Raw genomic sequence first — 18,347 nt, forward strand, 5'->3', positions numbered from 1 at the left:
TGCTGGATTCCCTACACGAGGGGCACTTAGGAATTGTTTGGATGAAGGCTCTAGCCAGGAGCTACTTGTGGTTGCTAGGCCTGGACAAAGTCATGAAGAATCAAGCAAGGAGTTGCCAGGCCTATCAATAAACCTGACCAGAGAAGCCACAAGCACCAATGCACTGCTGGAAGACCATGCACACCCCAGGGTCTCGCATGCACATTGATGCACATAAAAGCATTCAAATGCCTAGCCACGAGATAAGTGGAAAGAAGAAAACTCCATTTTGTATTTCTGGGTGCCATAAAAAAATCATTCATTTTCTTTCCATAAATGCAACTTGAAATGTCACTCTACCAGGGGTGGGATGCTACCAGTTCTGCCCGGCTCTATAGAACTGGTAGCTCTGAAGAGCAGCAGACACAGAACCAGTTCTGTGTTTGCTGCATTTTGGCCCACCTGCCTGCCTGGACTCCTACCTGTCCTTTATTTCCTGCTTTTTCAACCTCAGCTGCTTTGTGCGCCACAGCTGAGGTTGAAAAAGCAGGAAAAAAGAGGCTTTTCAAATGCTGCGCACCTGCGTGCAGCGTTTTTCAGCTGTCCTGGTGGCACAGCTAAAGGTTTTTTTACACGCTTGCATGGGCACAAAGTGTGCATGTGCGCGCAAAACGTAGTCACCGAACCGATAATAACACCAGTTGAATCCCACCACTTCACCCTACTGAAGTAATCTTGAAAAGCATTCAGGTTCTCTGAATGCCACTACTAATTAATAATTGCAGTATTTCTATTGGGCTCATTTGGGCAAGCTAATGTTAAAAAAGGAAGACAATAATATTAATCTAATTCTTTTTAGGAACTCCTTTTTAGGAAAGCCCATGTATCATCAAACGATAAGAGGCAAAAATCAGAGGTTTTGTAAAGTTTCCTTTGTCTGTTGAAATGGGGTATAAATATTCAATTCATTTCAGAAGAATATGAGCAAGATATTTCCAATTATTTACATCTTAACTATATTTTAATTTTTATAAATCAACCTGTATTTTCCTTACATAATCATTTTGCTTTGAACAGAAATGTTTGTCAATATGTCAACCCACTGCAGTGTCAGGATGCTACTGGTGGTGCAGTGGTTAGAATGCAGGCTAATTTAGCTCAGTGCTAGGAGCTCAATCTCACCGGCTCAAGGTTGATAAAGATCTGAGGTTGGTAAAATGAGCACCCAGATTGTTGGGGTCAATATGTTGATTCTTTAACCTGCATAGAGAGTACTATAAAGAACTGTGAAGTGGTATATAAGTCTAAGTGTTATTGCTACTCATTTCTATTCAAACGATTTAAGATAAAAATCACAAACCACATAACATACCTTTGGTACTTTTCTTTAAAATCCAGCAACATAATTTTGAGTCATTCAAATAACAGTTTTAAAGAGTTCAAGTATTTGTAAGAGTTACAGAACAAGTCCTCTTGTTTTTAATTTGGCATTTCAGTCTGCTTATGTGCCAACATAAAGCTATACAATTTTTTAAAAAGACAAGACGGAATGTCATGCAAACCAATTCTAACTCCAGGTACATGGAAGCAAATTTACATCCAAAGATATGTGTCTAAGGTAATCATAGCATAGGTAGTCCTTACTTAAAACCATTTATTCAGTGACTGAAGTTATGATGACACTGAGCGGAAATTCTGGTCCCAGTTAGGGTTGATAAGCAAGGACTATCTGCACTTACTATATAAATAAAGTATTTCATATAGATAACCCCGTAGCAGTTAGTCTATAATATATCACCATTACAAAAATGAGAATTTACACAACTTGCTGTTTCATTTCAATAATGTTTTGTATGTTGGACTTCATTAGGCTGTATTTTTAACATCATTATTGCAGTTTATGCAAATCATTGATCCACAGGAGGAACAGCCTTATTTCAATGAATTCTTTTCATTTATTGATTTAAATTACAGCAATGGAACTGGCACCAGATTTACCCTGAACAAATGTAATAGAACTTGATTCTAGGATCTACAATCAAGCCATATATTCCACAGCAAATCCCTACTGAGTCAGAATACATAATGTTTGGTAAGATAGGCAGAATCACTAAGAATTTTTTTTTTTAATGAACAAGTTATAATATCCAATATAAAGAAATGGGGAACCCATCCCCCTTATCTTTTCAAATAAGCAAGCTGTGTCAAAACAGAAACATAACAGTTGAAACTTAAATAGAGTGAACATGCTCTATGCTTAAAAAGAGTGAACATGTCAGTATGCTGCCATTAAATTATTACTATATTTTAGGATTTCCAAGGCACATTGCAATATTGGCAATGTTGTTTCCAAGTATTGTGGAAGTAAGAAAAGTAAACTTCAATAAGCTGTGGTTTCTTATCTTAGACAAAAAGGATATCTACAGAACAAAAAAAATTAGATTCCTAATTAATAATTATATAAATTACCAGTTTGTATTACTAGCATCTATCAAAAGCAATACAGTTTTACATATGTTTAATAACTACTGTATCATATTTCCAAATTCCATATTTTATTTTTCCTCCAGAAACTTGTTAAGGCTGAAAAGTTATGTTTTTTATCTGAGATTAAGTTCCAATGCATACAACAAGAATTGTTCCTATACACATACACACAAGTGCATGCACACATGTGTGCACAAACATACAGCTGCACGGTAAAATATTTCCCAGATCATAAATTTGAAAGAATATGGTAGCATATTTTCAGATTTCATTAAAAGGTATACACTTTCATGAGCTGCAGTTTATTTCATCAGCCTTTATCAAATTCATGAAAGCTTATGCATATTACTAATATGCATTAGTCTGCAAAGGTGAATCCAGACTCAATATGATTTTTGGATCTCATAAAGTAATACAGATCTCTCCTACAATTTTCTTAAATCATTCAACCTTTATCACATTTTTTTGTTTTTTCCATTTTCCCACAGGCACAATAGCTCATTTAAAATTTGCATTGTGGCTCTTTAAAAATGCAACCACTACAGATATGTATTAATGCAATAGTTTTTCGTTGTAACTCTCAGCTATACTTGAATTTCAAGCAAAAATGCATTTTAAACCTAATTTCTAGAAATTATATTTTAGACTAAGGCCTACTGAATTAAATTAGCTTAATTTCCAAATAAATATGAGTTATTCTCTACAGTTTAGTAACCATAGTTCTAACTCCAATCATTCCTAGCTATGCTTTGCTAATCTTCCATGAACCACCTTGCTAGTGAACCTCATAAAGGATATGGTAGTTCGCTTTGCTGTAAACAATTAGTCACGTGCAGCTGATACAATTTGGCAGGTTCTAGAATTTATGCATGTGGTCCAACTGATGAGCCATTCAGTTTGGTTTTGCTCTTAAAAATTGTTTTCTTGTTTAGAATTCGTGTTAAGGTTCCTCCTTTCTTTTGAGTACCATCAGATCTGGGTTGCTGTAGGTAGGAGAGATCATTATGTGATTGGCTCATTCCTGCGTCTTTTTTATGGTGTCTTCGAAGAAAAAATAACTTTGCACTCTTTTTTAATATTCCACCTGTAACAATGAAAATATATAGTTAGTGTGATGACCAGGGGCGTGGCACAAAGGCAACACAGTCACATAAGTAAGAAGAGTCCCTTTAATACCTCCAATTTTGCCCCCAATGTCCAGGTTACCTTCGGCTGGAGAAAAAAACTCTCCCAAGAACAGTCTTTAAGTGGAGGAAATTCAGTCCGAAAGGAAAGTACATACAAACTAAATAAAAATCCACACAAACCACGCTGCAGTAATTACCCGGACAGGACAAGATAAGGAATTCCAGGCTTGAAAGGCCAACAAAAAACACAGTTGGGAAGATGCCAGGAATCCAGATAAGCCTCAACAATAACAGATAACTCACGATTTGCTTCCAACGAGTTGCTGTGCGCAATCTCCCTTTTTAAACACTGTGTTCCCAGCTGCAGCGAAGGAAGGGAATCAGGACCCATAAAGCCACGCAACTCACATTGCTCCCTTCTCCATTCCTCCCTGCGTGTCCTAGGGTTAAGAGGGGGTGGGCCTGGATCTTCCTCTGAATTCTCTCTGCCTTGCTGTACCTCTCCCCTGCTGTGCCCAGCTGGACTTTGCCCCTCCCCAGTTTCTTCCACAGCCAACGGAGCCATACTCCCATTCCCTGTCAACTGCTTGGCCTCCCCCTCGGAATCAGATTCCGACAGGGGCATGACAGTTACCTTCACAAAGTCAACTTTATCTGAAATCCTAAAGTTCCCTAAACTGTGGCAATTGAGTTCTCCACAGCTGTACTGGATCCCATCAATTTCATAAATACTGGTCAGAATTGGTGTGGACTTCAATCTAGGGATTATGACTTTTCCCCTCTAAATAATTAGTTAATATTTCTGAGCACCATCATAAAAGGCAGGAGCTGTTGACATGGCATACACCTTTTCTTAACAGTACCGTAGGACTGTCAAATTAAATTCAAGTGTTTTTGTTACAAAAAAACAGAAATGCCCCAAATCTCAGAATGTTAGGTTGCTACCTGAAACTGGAAAGACTTTGAGCTTAAAATGACAAATTCATAATACACAGCAGTGTTTCCCAATCTTGACAGTTTGAAGATGTGTGGACTTCAACTCCCAGAATTAGCATAGGTGGCTGGGGAATTCTAGGAATTGAAGTCCACGCTTCTTCAAACTGCCAAGATTGAGAAAAACTGATATACAGTATACATTGCACCAATAGAAATATTTTAAATACCAAAATGCCAGGAACAACCCACATTAACCTTGTAGACCTTCAGGGTTCCCTAAACCACAGGCTGTAATGAAAAGGTCATTAATCTCAGAGAACAGGAGTTGTGATTGAAATAGTGGTATCCTTAAGACCTTTAGTTATACACTGTTATGTTTTGAATATATATAGTTGTGTTAAGCCCTGCTAAAGTGAAAATAACCTTTAGATGACTCTAACTGTTAACTCCAACTGTTTTGGAGGGAAACTTAGAACATTCATATTTTGGGTGGGCTTAATTATGATTGATTAAGGCCCTGTGGGCCCAGAGTATAAATTACAGGCGTTTGCCTGCTGTTCTTCAGGTCCAGTTTTGAGTCAATAAATGTTATTGTAGCTATGTTGGTCTGCTTCTTGCTTACTGAAGCCCACTACATAATAGCGGCAATGAGGATGGGATGCTGCAGAGGAGACAGCTGCTGCTAACCAAGAGACTGAAATCACTGGGTGATAGGCTGGTTAATGAGCCCCAGCAGGACTAGTCTTCACCCCTGCATACCAGTAAACCATACTGGAGGCACGCTGAAATCACTGGGTGTCAGACTTGGTAAAGAGCCCTGGTGGGATCACGCTCCCTGCCCTGCCTGCCAGTAAAACACACTGGAAGCACAGACATACCAGTGGGATCCATCTCAGGAACTCCTAAGTGCAGCTCAGCTCCAACCGCAGCAGTACAAGCATTAACCAGTACCACAGGGGCCTTTTCAAAATGGCTAAACTGGGATGGCTCAACGAGTTCAATATTACTCACCCAGAACGTGAAGACTCTCCAGCCACCAAAAAAACACACCAGCCCCCAGCGATCCACCAAGAGACCGCAGAAAACTCAGGGGAGGTCAGTGAGAGCAAAGAAATTGATCACTTGCAGAGAGAGCCACCAGACGGCCACATTTCACAGAGCAAGCAATTCCCCCACAGAACTGCGCAAGCTGGGGGGACTGCATGAAAGAGCAGAGTGCAGATTCCACACAGCAGTATGCTGTACCTGTGGAAAGCAAGGGCACATTGCCAGAGTTTGCAGATCTTGTCAGTGGGAAATGAAACCTGTGATGCAGCCGCACAAGGGGAAATGGCCCCCAGGACAGAAGAGAGTTGAATACTGCTTGGGAAGGCACAGCATCCAGTGCACAGGGGCCCAACACCCCATCAAAGAAAAAATACAATTCTAAAACTGCAAGGGACCCCATGCTCCATGGAGCTTGATACTGGATTGGCCCTGTCCATTATCTCCTCCATGACTTTCAACCACATTTGGAAACGTAGCCAATGGCTGGTTCTGCTCAAATCATCGAGCTTAGTGCTAATGGACTTCCAGAGTCACCACGTTCCTGTAAGGGGCGAGGCTACCATTGGAGTACAATTCAGAGAGTTCAAGGGTCCCTTCAGCTTAGTGGTCATAGAGAGGATGCGCACCAGCCTCATAAGTCTGGACTGGTTCAAGGCCCTGGGCATCAGGGTGACGGGCAACCATCAAACCCAAATAGCCGATCTAGCAGCAGAATGCCAATAATATGCTGACATATTCAGAACTGAGCTGGGACAATACAAAGGGGCACCCAGTTCACTCAACCTCAATCCAGCAGTAACTCCAATCTGATTAAAACCATGTAGGATTCCCTTTGGATTGAAGTCTAAAATTGATGTGGAACTAGACAAGCTGGTACAGCACAGAGTACTCCAATCTGTGGACTGTAGCCAGTGGGAAACTCCCAAAGTGATTCCAGTTAAGACTAATGGGGATAATTGCATCTGCGCAGACTACAAGTGCACCATAAACAAGGCACTACAGCAACATGCTTATCCTGTACAAGTGGTAAATCACAACCTCACCTCGCTCCGGGGGGGGGAGGGGGGATCTTAGCTGAACTAGACCTCTCCCAGGCTTGCCAGCAGCTCAAATTTTACCACTCCTTCTTACTGCATACTGGACAAAAAAGCACCTGGGTCTGGTCAAGCACTCAAGACAAAACGTTCAAGGCAGTAAAATCATTGCTATCCTTGGACTCTGTCCTAGCTCATTTCAACAAAATCCTACCATAACACTAGTCTGTGATGCTTTGCCATATGGCATTGGGACAGTACTAAACCACAGGATGCCAGATGGTAGAGGGTCCCCAATCGCATGCTATTCTAGAATGTTATCATCAGCTGAAAAGTTATTATTTTTAGTTGATAAGAAGAAACTGAGTATAAGGTGTCTTTATTTTCACATCAGAAAGTGGGGCTACTACTAAGGAAAGGATGAGACATCAAACAAAACTTCTAGGAAGCAAAAAGAATACATGGAAATCAGAAACTATATTCAGAAATGGATTTCATTTGCATAGGCTGTGAAAGTTTGATTTTTCCAGGACAGCCTAGATCAAGACTCTTGAAATGATCATACAGCCATTGAAGGGGAAAAAATGAATTCTGTGAAACACATCTATGCATTATAGATAGCTCTCATAGAAAGCTGAAGAGAGAGAGAAAAGAGATATCTGTAGAGAAAAGGCCTGCTCAAGAGAGAAAAGCCAACCAGTGCAATTACCTCTTATGTTTTTTAAGTTGGGATAGAATATAGAAGAAACAATATATTTAGGCAACTTTCTAGTCTGCATACATATCAATGCAGACTACGAGATGCAGGGAATGTTATTCTGCCAGGAGAGAACTCACTTGCTATGAGTACAGTATGCTGAGTAGTCACTTCTAACTCAGGCTGCTGCTGATCATTTTATGGCTAATGTTATCTATTCCAGGAAGCTCAGAGAGCGGGAAAAAAGAAATATTGCTTAGGATGAAAACTAAAGGCTTGTGCTGCTATGCTGCGAGAAAGAAAGAAAGAAAGAAAGAAAGAAAGAAAGAAAGAAAGAAAGAAAGAAAGAAAGAAAGAAAGAAAGAAAGAAAACCACAGGTGGAGCCTGGCCTGCTTTGTCTTACATCAAAATCCCAAGAACCCACAAAAGAGTCTTTTTACCCAGCTTTTGTTTAGATCTTCTTCCCATCTATAGCTGTACAATTTCATACTGTCACTTGCAATTGTGTCATAGGAATTTTCTAGACTGCTTATCCATATTGTAGGAAATTGTAATTACTTCTAAACCTGAGCAAAAGAACTGCACAATATCCTCAAATGTTACCATACACTCCTGGTATTCTCCTTGTACATGCTATTTATATTCAACAGAAATTTTCTGTAGCTTTAATGCAAAGAACAAGAAGCTGCTTGTTTGCATCAATCACCACATTCAATCTAGAGGTGGTATTCGGCAGGTTCTGACCAGTTCTGGAGAACCGGTAGCAGAAATTTTGAGTAGTTTGGAGAAATGGCAAATACCACTTCTGACTGGCCCCACCCCCGTCTATTCTCTGCCTCCCAAGTCCCAGCTGATCAGCTGTGTCTTCTTTTGTTGCCCTGCACAGGAGAACGGAGCTGGAAAGCAGGTTAGTGGGGTGGGGAGGCAATGGGATTTTGCAGTAACCTTCCACTGCCATGGCCACCAAGCCATGCCCACAGAACCAGTAGTAAAAAAATTTGAATCCCACCACTGATTCATGATTCAATACTCTGATCTGTTACATAGATCAAAAGGAAAAATATTTATATTCAAAAGACAGATAAATGGATTTTCACAGGAACCATTCATTCTAGAACAAATCTGGATATTTTACTGCCCCCATCCCAGGCCACTTCTGACCCCTGTCTGGCCCATGTGAGATCACTTGGAAATTAGAAATCAAATGTAAAAAAGTGTACGCTATGCATGCATTACAACTTATTCTGAAGGTGACTGCTTTTTCAATTTAGGTACATGCATGCATGCATGCTTATGCACCTTCATATTAGTAAAACCATACAAGTTACTGCTTTTTATAAAGTGATAAAATTAATATTGAACAGAATTAAATTCAGCCTATTATTAATGTTTGGTTCTCCATAATAATCCCAGTTTCTCATGTGGCCCTTTGGGAAAATTAATTGCCCACCTGTTCTAGAATAACACATAGACATTGAAAAACCATAGAGAGGATTTTGTTACACACATACACACATAATTTCCATGCGTTTTTTTTCTTTTTAATTCTGAACTTTTAAAATGTTTTTCTTCAAAGACAGAATCTGAAAGTAAAACAAAACAGCAACATGGTTGTTCTGTTAAGAAGACTGTTCCAGATTACTACCAGGAAAAAGTAAAGTACAAGAGGAAGGGGTAAGAAATACCACCAGCGTTCCTCTAATCCCTATTCACAACCCCAGTGGGAGCATACACTCCATCCCCACCTCAGTGATTTTCTAAGTGTGCCCAAGGCTCAAAAATATTGCCTTCTCTGATTTAAATACAAGACTAATTAGAACAGCTCTCCACTTCTGGCACTTTAAAAAGTTTTGGACTGGAATTCTAACGATACTCAGAATAGAGGTGGGAAACTATGGCCCCCTTTAGGACTTGTGGACTTCAACTCCCAGAATTCCTGAGCCAGCATTCTGGCAGCTGAAGCCCATAAGTCATAAAAGAGGCATAGTTCCCCACCCCTGGTCTAGAAAATACCTGGCTGGAGAAAACTATGCCACTGATGCCTCTTTAATAGGAAAGATTCATACCTTTGGATTTCTTCCCAATTTCAGATTCTGAGATGCTTACAGAGCTCCCTGATATCTTATCACAGTCTTGGTCTAGTAGTGCATTGTTGCTCCATTGATGGTGACTGTCTAAGGTCCAGGCACCATGGCTGTGTTCCTGGGGTTCTTCAAGGGCAGATGTCATTTGGGAGGCAGCTAGCGATACTTTTTCATCTGAAGGGGATTGTGCAAGACACCCTTCAAAACTAAAAGTATCATCTTGTTTACAGGAGCCATCCATGGCTGCTGCGTAGTCCATCATGAGTGCACTTTTGCTGTCCTGAGATAAATTAGTCTGAAACATGAAAAACAAATACCACAGCCAAAACACCATTAGTTTGGAATAAAATTAGAACCAAAAAGAATTTTTAGATATGCTTAAAATGTTTGTGTCAATGTTCTACCATGCACACTTGGACATGCTATGGAATAAAAAGTGAGTTTCCTTTATTTATTTAGTTTAGTTTGTCAACCGTGTATGAGAAAACAAGTATAAACATAACATATAAACATATAAATATAAACTGGTGTAAGTATGTACATAATAAATGAGACGAATAAATGGGAACAGTAGAACAGGGACGTTAGGCACGCTGGTGTGCTTATGCACACCCTTACAGACCGCTTAGGAATGGAGTGAGGTCCACGGTAGACAGTTTAAGTTTAAAGTTTTGGAGGTTTGAGGATGTAACAACAGAGTCAGGTAGTGAGTTCCAGGCATTGACCACTCTGTTGCTGAAGTCATATTTTCTGCAATCGAGTTTGGAGTGGTTTACTTTAAGTTTGTATCTATTGTTTGCCTGTGTATTATCGTGGTTGAAGCTGAAGTAGTCATTGACAGGTAGGATGTTGTAGCAGACAATTTTGTGTACTAAGCTTAGGTCAGACCATAGGCTTCTACGGTCTGATCTAGATAAATTTTAATTAATTAACTCATTACATCTATACCTGATTCTAATTACTATGTTTTTTACCCTAAGTACAGAGAACCACAAATTATTGTTTTGTTTTTTACTTCATGACATGAAAAACTTTAGCAACAGTTAGTGTAATCTTTCTGATGCTTGCAGTATTCAGAAGAAATGTCTTTTTTCTTCTGGGAAACCATGCCGCAGTCTAGAAATTCAACCGCAAAATCCCACATAAATCCAGTGGGGAGTTTTTAAAAGAATTTAGTAGGAAAAAAAATGATTTTGAATTAATTAAGTAAAAAAAAATCATGATTATTTTGTACCTTTGAAATCCCTGATATTATGATGGTGCTTTTTTTTCTGGGAGATTTGAGCTTTTGCTTTGCAGATTCACTGAGCTGTTGAATGGCTATTTCAGCCACAGGATCTGTGCCATTCAACACCAGTAACTCTGCCAAAATAAATAAATAAATAAATAAGAGAATGACCAGATAAAATAATCAAGTGCACAATACAGAATCAAGCAAAAATGCCTTAGTAGAAATTAAAATTCAATTCTTTAAAAAATAAAGCAATATTTTTCCATTGGTTTGCATTTCAAGAAACAGTTCTGAGAATTTTGCTTGCATTTCATCAATAGAGGCAATTCAAAGTTTAAATATACATACACTCAAAATACATCTTGTGAACAGTATAGTTTATATGATAAACAGCTTCATATCAAATTAGTCCTAAGCGCTTCAGAGGCAGATTTGCTTTTCAGGTTCTACCAACCAGTTTCTTGTAACTAAATGCCAGTGATTAGAAGTAGCAGTCATTAAAATGGAATATATGTATTCTGGAAAAATCTCAGATAACCTCTATAGCTATTTGTCAAAGGAGCAGATTTTAGTAGCAGTATTTTCTTAATACTACATAGAAACTGCCCATTGATATTTCATATCTCCTATGGCATTATCATAACTATAACCCTCTTAGTGGAAGATTATGATATCATAGAAAATGCAGTGATCTTTTAGCTTGTTTTCTTTATGAAAGCAAAAAATGAGTCCCTAAGATATTCCTTTCCAATTCAAATTGCTCAATTTCTGTGACTCTGTTAAGTATTATTGTTCACCTTGGCATGTATAGAAATCAGGCTTATTATTCTGTGTGAAGTAAGCCATAGTATCAAACAGTCATTTGGTGGTGGTGGGACTAACAACCCAGTGTCTTCCAATTCAAAATCAGTTGTATAAACCGACCCTAAAAACCATCACATGCCAGCTGAATGTTTGCTTGATATGAGTTTATTAGAATACCACTGTCTGGAGTGGAGAGCGGAGCTGCCGATATCTTTGCTCCTGGATGGTCCTATCGGATCTAAACCGTCCCGAAGAGACAGTGAAAGTGAAGAGCACATCCTGTCAATCCCAGGGATACCACAAAGTCCCTGGTAGATCCAGGAGAAGCTCTTCTTGCCAGCGGCAAAGAGGCAGCCATTAAAGCTGCTGAAGTTGGGACAGCTCCAAAACAGAAGAGAGCAGAAAGAGAGAGTGTGCCGGTTTGGTGAGAACTTTTTCTTTATTCTAAGATCTGAAAGGATACCCTAAGGAAAAGAATCTGTAAAAGTTTTTGACAGAAGTGATTAACCAGCGATTTTAAACAGGAATGTCAAAATAATTTTTTTTTCTCATTGCTGGATTTTCTATACACACTCTTATATTTTGAAACTGAAATGGTTTTTTCTTTTACATCTATTTTTTTTCTCCTTTTTGATTTTGTAATATTTTAGGCTAGAGGCTCCCTTTTACTTCTTTCTTTTTTTAAAATATCTTTTTCTTTTTTTTTATTAATTCTTATTATATCTTGCTTGGAAAAGTAGCGGGAAAGTGAAAGCAAAGAAACTTTGTAACACTGCCAACTAGAGGCTTGAAAATATTCTATTTCCCTGTGACCAGTCAAAGCTGAGAAAGAAAGAACTGAGACTCTTTTTCAAGGACGTTGCTATTTGATAAGATAGAGGGAAGAGCATGGGAGAGTATTATTGCAGGTGCTCTTCTGGGTTTCTATCAACAGCTGGACTCTGGTGTTGAAACCAAGGGGGAAAAAAGGTGATAAGTTTTTGGAGAAGAGAGCTATAATAAGAGCCTTGGATGATTAAACAAAGTGCAGTGTGCTCTTTTTACTTTTTCTAAGTTGTGCTATCCCTCCTCACCAGCTTTTTTGTATTTCATTTTATCTTTTTTTTTCTTGTAATAACTATTTGGGTTTTTGGCTTTGTTGGAGCTTGTCTTTGTTTTTCTTTTTTTCTTTGGAAGTCCAATCTCTACGTTTGCTTTTTATTTTAAAGGGAAAGCTTTAGTATTCATGTTTTTTTTTAAGGGAATAGCTTTTTTTTTTCCTTTCCTGGTATTTTTGTTTTTTCATCTACCTTTCTGGTTTATTCTTATGCACTCTTTTCTATTTGAGACCCTTCAATTGGATTAAGGTGTTAAAGAACCTGAAAATTTTTTCCTTTTCCTTTTTTTTTTCAAGACTTTTTCTACATCTAACTACTGATTGGATTAAGGTATACAAGAACCCGAAGAAATTTTGTCCTCCTTTTTTTCTAGTTTTTTCTTATCATTATTATTGGGCTTCTTTTTTCTACTATTTTTATTTTGAACTATAATTGGTTACTTCACAATTGGATTAAGGTTTAGAAGAGCCTGAAGATTTTGAATTGCTTAAAATGAGTAGGAAATTTACAGCCCCTGGTTCTTCAACTTCTACTTCTTCCTCTCCACCATCTGGAGGACAAGGTTCAATACAGACAATGTTAAAGCAAGAAAAAGAACAAGAAAAAGTGACTCTGCAGATTATGCAAGGAATTTAAAATAATCAAGCAAGATCAGAGAATATTGAAAAGAGAATAGAGAACATTGAACAAAGAACAGAGAACATTGCACAAAGAACAGAGAACATTGAACAAAGAACAGGGAAAACTGATGAAAAAGTTGAGAACATCCAACAAATGATGTTGAAGTATGATGAGAGATTCCAAAAAATTGAAGAAGATAAACAAAGAGACAAGAAGATTGGAGATATTGATAATAGATTAACGGTGGTTGAACAAGATAAAAGTGGTATGTTGAGATGGGAGATGGATAGATCAGAATTCTATCTTAGATTCCAAAACATAGAGGAAGAAAAAGGACAAAATTTAGCTGAGATAATGATAGAAATACTGCCTGAAGCTTTGGAAATAACTCAAGAGAACATGATCTATGGAATAGACAAGGTTTATCGACTTTTCACAAGATATGCGATGAGCTTACCAAGAGAAGTTCATATTAGATTTATAAAGAAAGCCATTAAAACGCAAATATTGCAAGTGGCAAAAGAGAAAACATTGAAATATAAAGACAAGGAGATTGTGGTCTTGAAACAAATACCCAGAAGAGTGAGAGAGATGAGAAGAGAATACCGATTCCTGACTAAAATGCTACTTTAAAAAGAGGTGAATTATAGATGGCTGATTCCAGAAGGTTTAATGTTCACATGGCAAGAACAGAGACATAGAATTGACTCAATTGAGAAAGCGGAATTATTTTATACAGAATTTTTTGGAGGGAAAGAGGAAGAGGCAGAAAAAGAGATCTCACGAGTTGAGTTCCAAGAGGACTGCCAAATGGCAACTGAAAAAGAAGGTGCAGTAGGTGGAAAGGTGGAAGCTAAAGAACAACATGAACTAAGATCTACGAGAGCTGCTAAACTTAACTACAAAATATAACCATGGAAGAGAAAAAACTGATTACAATTAATATAAATGGACTTAACTCAACCGTTAAAAGAAGGAAAACCTTTCATAAATTAGAGAAATTAAAATTTGATATAATTTGTCTACAAGAAGTACATATTAAAAAACAATAGGAACAATTGTTGATACAGCCAAAATTAGGGAAAATATTTACTTCCTTGACCCAATGTAAGAAAAGAGGAGTGGTTTTATATATTAAAGAGACCACCCCAGCAAAATTGATTTATACCGATGATGATGGAAGAATACTAATGGTGGAAATAATGGACAATAATACGAAAACACTCCTGATTGCAATCTATGCTCCGAATGACAAACAAGAAGAATTCTACAAAAAATTACATATGAAAATAATTGAACTGCACTATGCTAATATAGTTATGATGGGAGATTTTAATGGAATTGTAGACAATAAATTGGACTATACAGCACAGAAAACAATAAAGCAAAACAGAAAGACTCTCCCTAAATCTTTTTTTAAAATGGTAGATGAAATAAACTTAAAAGATACATGGAGAGAAAGAAATGCTAAAACTAAACAATACACCTTCTATTCAAATAGACATTTATCATGGTCCAGAATAGATATGATATGGATGTCAACAGAATTAATAACTAATATTCAAGAAATAAATATTGAAACAAGTACTTGGACAGATCACAATCCAATGACAATTAAATGGAAAGGACAAAAAAGAAGATCTAGATGGATGTTAAATAATACTATTTTAAAGGAAAAAGACTTCACACAGTGGATGGAGAAAGAATTGGTTTTTTTCTTTAGAGAAAACAAAAAAGAAGAAACATCAATTCAGAATGTATACAATGATGTTAGAGGCTTGATAATAGACTATACAAGGAAAAGGAATACTATGAAAAGACTAGCCTCTAAGGCCTTAGATGATGAGTATAAAAGACTTGAAAAAGAGCTACAGAAAATGCCACAGAAAAAGGACATCAAGCTAAAAATGGATATAATTAAATATAAAATGGGTGAAATAGAAAAAGAAGAATTAGCACAGAAAATTAGAAGGGCTAAACAGAACTACTTTGAAGACCCAAATAAACCAGGTAGATGGTTAGCATACAAATTGAGAAAGGAGAGGAGAAAGAATCAAGGAAAATATTGCAATTAATAGATGATCAAGGCCAAGTTTGCCATGGTAATAAAGAGAAGAAGAAAATCATTTGAGACTTCTATGGGAAATTGTATATGCAAGAGAATATTGATGAGGAAAGAGTCAAGCAGTACTTACAGAATGCTAACTTACCTCAGATACCTAAAGACACTGAAAAAATGTTAGAAAGCAATATAACGATGATGGAGTTAACTGAAGCACTCAAGAAGCAAAATAATGGAAAGGCACCAGGCCCAGATGGACTTCCGGCAGAATTTTACAAAACATTACAAGAATCATTGAATCTTCCATTGCTAGAAGTTATGAATGAAGTTATGTTAAAGAAGAAGATACCTAAATCAAGGTCAGAAGCCTATATTACACTTATTCCAAAAGAGGCGGCTGACCCATTACAAATTAAGAACTATAGACTCATTTCTCTACTAAATGCAGATTATAAAATTTTTGCTTCAATATTGGCAGAAAGACTTAAAAAATATTTAAATAATTTTATCCATCCTGATCAAAATGGATTTCTGCCAATGAGACAAATTAAAGACAATATGAGAGTAATCTTGGATACCCTGGAATACTACGAGGCACATCCTGAAAAACAAGTGGCTCTGATATTTCTAGATGCACAGAAAGCATTTGATAATGTGAATTGGTGATTCATGTTATTACTGTTGGAACAGATGGGTTTTGCTAAAAGATTTATTCAAGCAATAGAAGTTATATACTATAAGCAGATGGCAAAGATAATGATAGAGGGAGAACTGACAGACTCTATCAATATAAGAAAAGGAACAAGACAAGGGTGCCCACTATCACCTCTGTTGTTTGTGTTAACTTTGGAAGTGCTAAATAGAAATATTAGAGATGAAAAGAATATAAAAGGAATGAAAATGAAAAAGGAAGAATTTAAGCTGCAAGCATTTGCAGATGATCTGGTTTTCATCTTAGAAGACCGTTTAGAAACAGCATCAAAATTGATAGAAGAGATAGAGACATATGGAAAGGTGGTTGGTTTGAAAATAAATAAAGATAAGACAAAGATCTTGATAAAGAATATGCTATTAAGACAAAAGGAAGAACTGGCAGACCTATGGAAAATTCAGGTTACGAATAAGATCAAGTACTTGGGGATATATTTGACAGCAAGATGTAGTACATTAAGAGAGAATAATTATATCAAACTTAAACAGCAGATAGCGCTAGATTTGGTGAAATGGGAAAATTTACAACTGTCACTAATAGGGAGAATTTCAACAGTCAAGATGAATATATTACCCAGAATTTTATATTTGTTTCAAACAATTCCAATTAGGCTTGGAAAAGATTACTTTGAAGATTTAAATAAAATTGTGTTGAAATATATATGGCAAGGTAAGAAAGCGAGAATAAAGTTAAAACTTTTGCAAGATGCTAGAATTAGAGGAGGATTTGGTTTGCCTATTTGGGAGTTGTATTACCAAGCTACAAATTTGATGTGGGTTAAGGCAGTGGCCCCCAACCTTTTTTTGTGCCGCGGCCCGGTACCGGCATCAGCACGCATGACAAGGCGAGCCGAGCGATCGGCCAGCCAGCCGTCCCCCGCTTCTCCCCACCAACTTCAACTCATTTGTACCTTTGTTGATGGGCTTTGCTTCAGGATGGCTTTGGGACGGTCGCTGGGCTCATCTTGCCTTGGGTGCTGAAAGAATCCTCGTGCCTTAGTTTCGTTTGAAGCCCCCCCCCCCCCTTTGATGAAACTAAGGCGCAAGGATTCCTTCAGGACCCAAACGCCACTTTCCAACCGGAAAAGCTCACCCGGAAGCACTTTCTCGTCAAACAAGATGGCGGTGCCCAGCAAACCGGCGGCCCGGTAGGAAATGTTCCACGGACCAGTAGCAGTCTGCGGCCCAGTGGTTGGGGACCCCTGGGTTAAGGAATGGATAACACTAAGAAATACTAGATTGTTGACATTAGAAGGACATGATTTGTTGTTGGGGTGGTATGCTTTTTTATGGTATAAAGGAACTAAAACTCAGGGGTATTTTAGAAGACATATACGGGAGTCTCTGTGGTTAAACTGGGAGAAGATTAAAAGACAATGTTATTTGAAAATTCCAGTCTGGTTATCGACTATTGAAGCATTTTCTTATCCTATAATATACAAAAAGGAACAAACAGTTAGATGTGGTGAAATATTGAATGAAAAGGGTGAACTCAAATCTATATAAAAACTAGAGGAACAAGGTATAAAGATGAATTGGTTTTCAAATGCGCAAATACATTCAAGGTATGATAAAGATTCTAAAATGGAAGGTTTCTATGATAAATTGACTGATTTAGATAAGATTTTGACAGGTACTGATGAAAAGATGATTAAAAAACTGTATGGATATTTATTAGAAATTAAAGTAGAAGAAGAAGTTAAAGAAACTATGATTGCTTGGGGAAAATTTTTTGGATATGGGATAGATTTAGAGAAATAGCAAAAATTGTGGTCTCAAAATTATAAAAAGACAATGTCAACAGCATGTAAAGAAAATTTGTATAAGATGTTTTACAGGTGGCATTTTCCCCTGACAAGAATAGCAAGAATGTTCAAGAATAAATCCGAAAAATGTTGGAAATGTCATCAGACACCTGGCTCATATTACCATATGTGGTGGACTTGTGCTGATGCTAAAAAATACTGGACTAAAATCCACACGTGGTTGGAGAAAATGATGAAAAAACATATAGACTTGAAACCAGAGATATTTTTATTGGGAATTTTACCTGAAATATATAGTAAAGACTTGAAATACCTGATTGTAAATGTATTAACAGCAGCTAGGATTGTATTTGCTAAAACTGGAAAAATGAGAAAATACCATCACAGGAGGAAATCATTAAGAAAATATTGGAATGTGCTGAAATGAGTAGATTGACATTTGAAATTAAAGAACAAGAGGATAAACAATTTTATAAAATTTGGGATCTTTTCTATCAATTGTTAGACAATAAAATACAGTAATGAACTATGTAGACTTTTAGAAAATAATAAATATATAAAGATGTACTTCTTTCTTATTATATCTACAAAATGATTTTAGGATAGATTTGGGATGATAATGTGAACTGTTATAAAATAAACTAAGTAAATTATGATTATCTT

General features: G+C 37.2%; 1 protein-coding gene across 1 annotated transcript in view; it reads right to left on the reverse strand.

The window, feature by feature from the left end:
- Window positions 1-1,348: 1,348 nt before the first annotated feature.
- The window catches only part of C2CD2 (C2 calcium dependent domain containing 2), a 40,278-nt gene continuing 23,279 nt past the window's right edge, over window positions 1,349-18,347 (reverse strand). The window contains exons 12-14 of the mRNA XM_087937656.1: window positions 10,627-10,754; window positions 9,375-9,687; window positions 1,349-3,550 (exon numbers count right to left, since the gene is read on the reverse strand). Coding sequence (XP_087793782.1) covers window positions 3,330-3,550; window positions 9,375-9,687; window positions 10,627-10,754 — 662 coding nt within the window. The 3' untranslated portion in view covers window positions 1,349-3,329. The remainder of the gene's footprint in view (window positions 3,551-9,374; window positions 9,688-10,626; window positions 10,755-18,347) is intronic.

Source organism: Pseudonaja textilis, chromosome 7 (assembly GCF_049901715.1).
Source record: "Pseudonaja textilis isolate UNSWEBS1 chromosome 7, rPseTex1.2, whole genome shotgun sequence".
In the NCBI taxonomy this organism is placed as follows: Eukaryota; Metazoa; Chordata; class Lepidosauria; order Squamata; family Elapidae; genus Pseudonaja; species Pseudonaja textilis.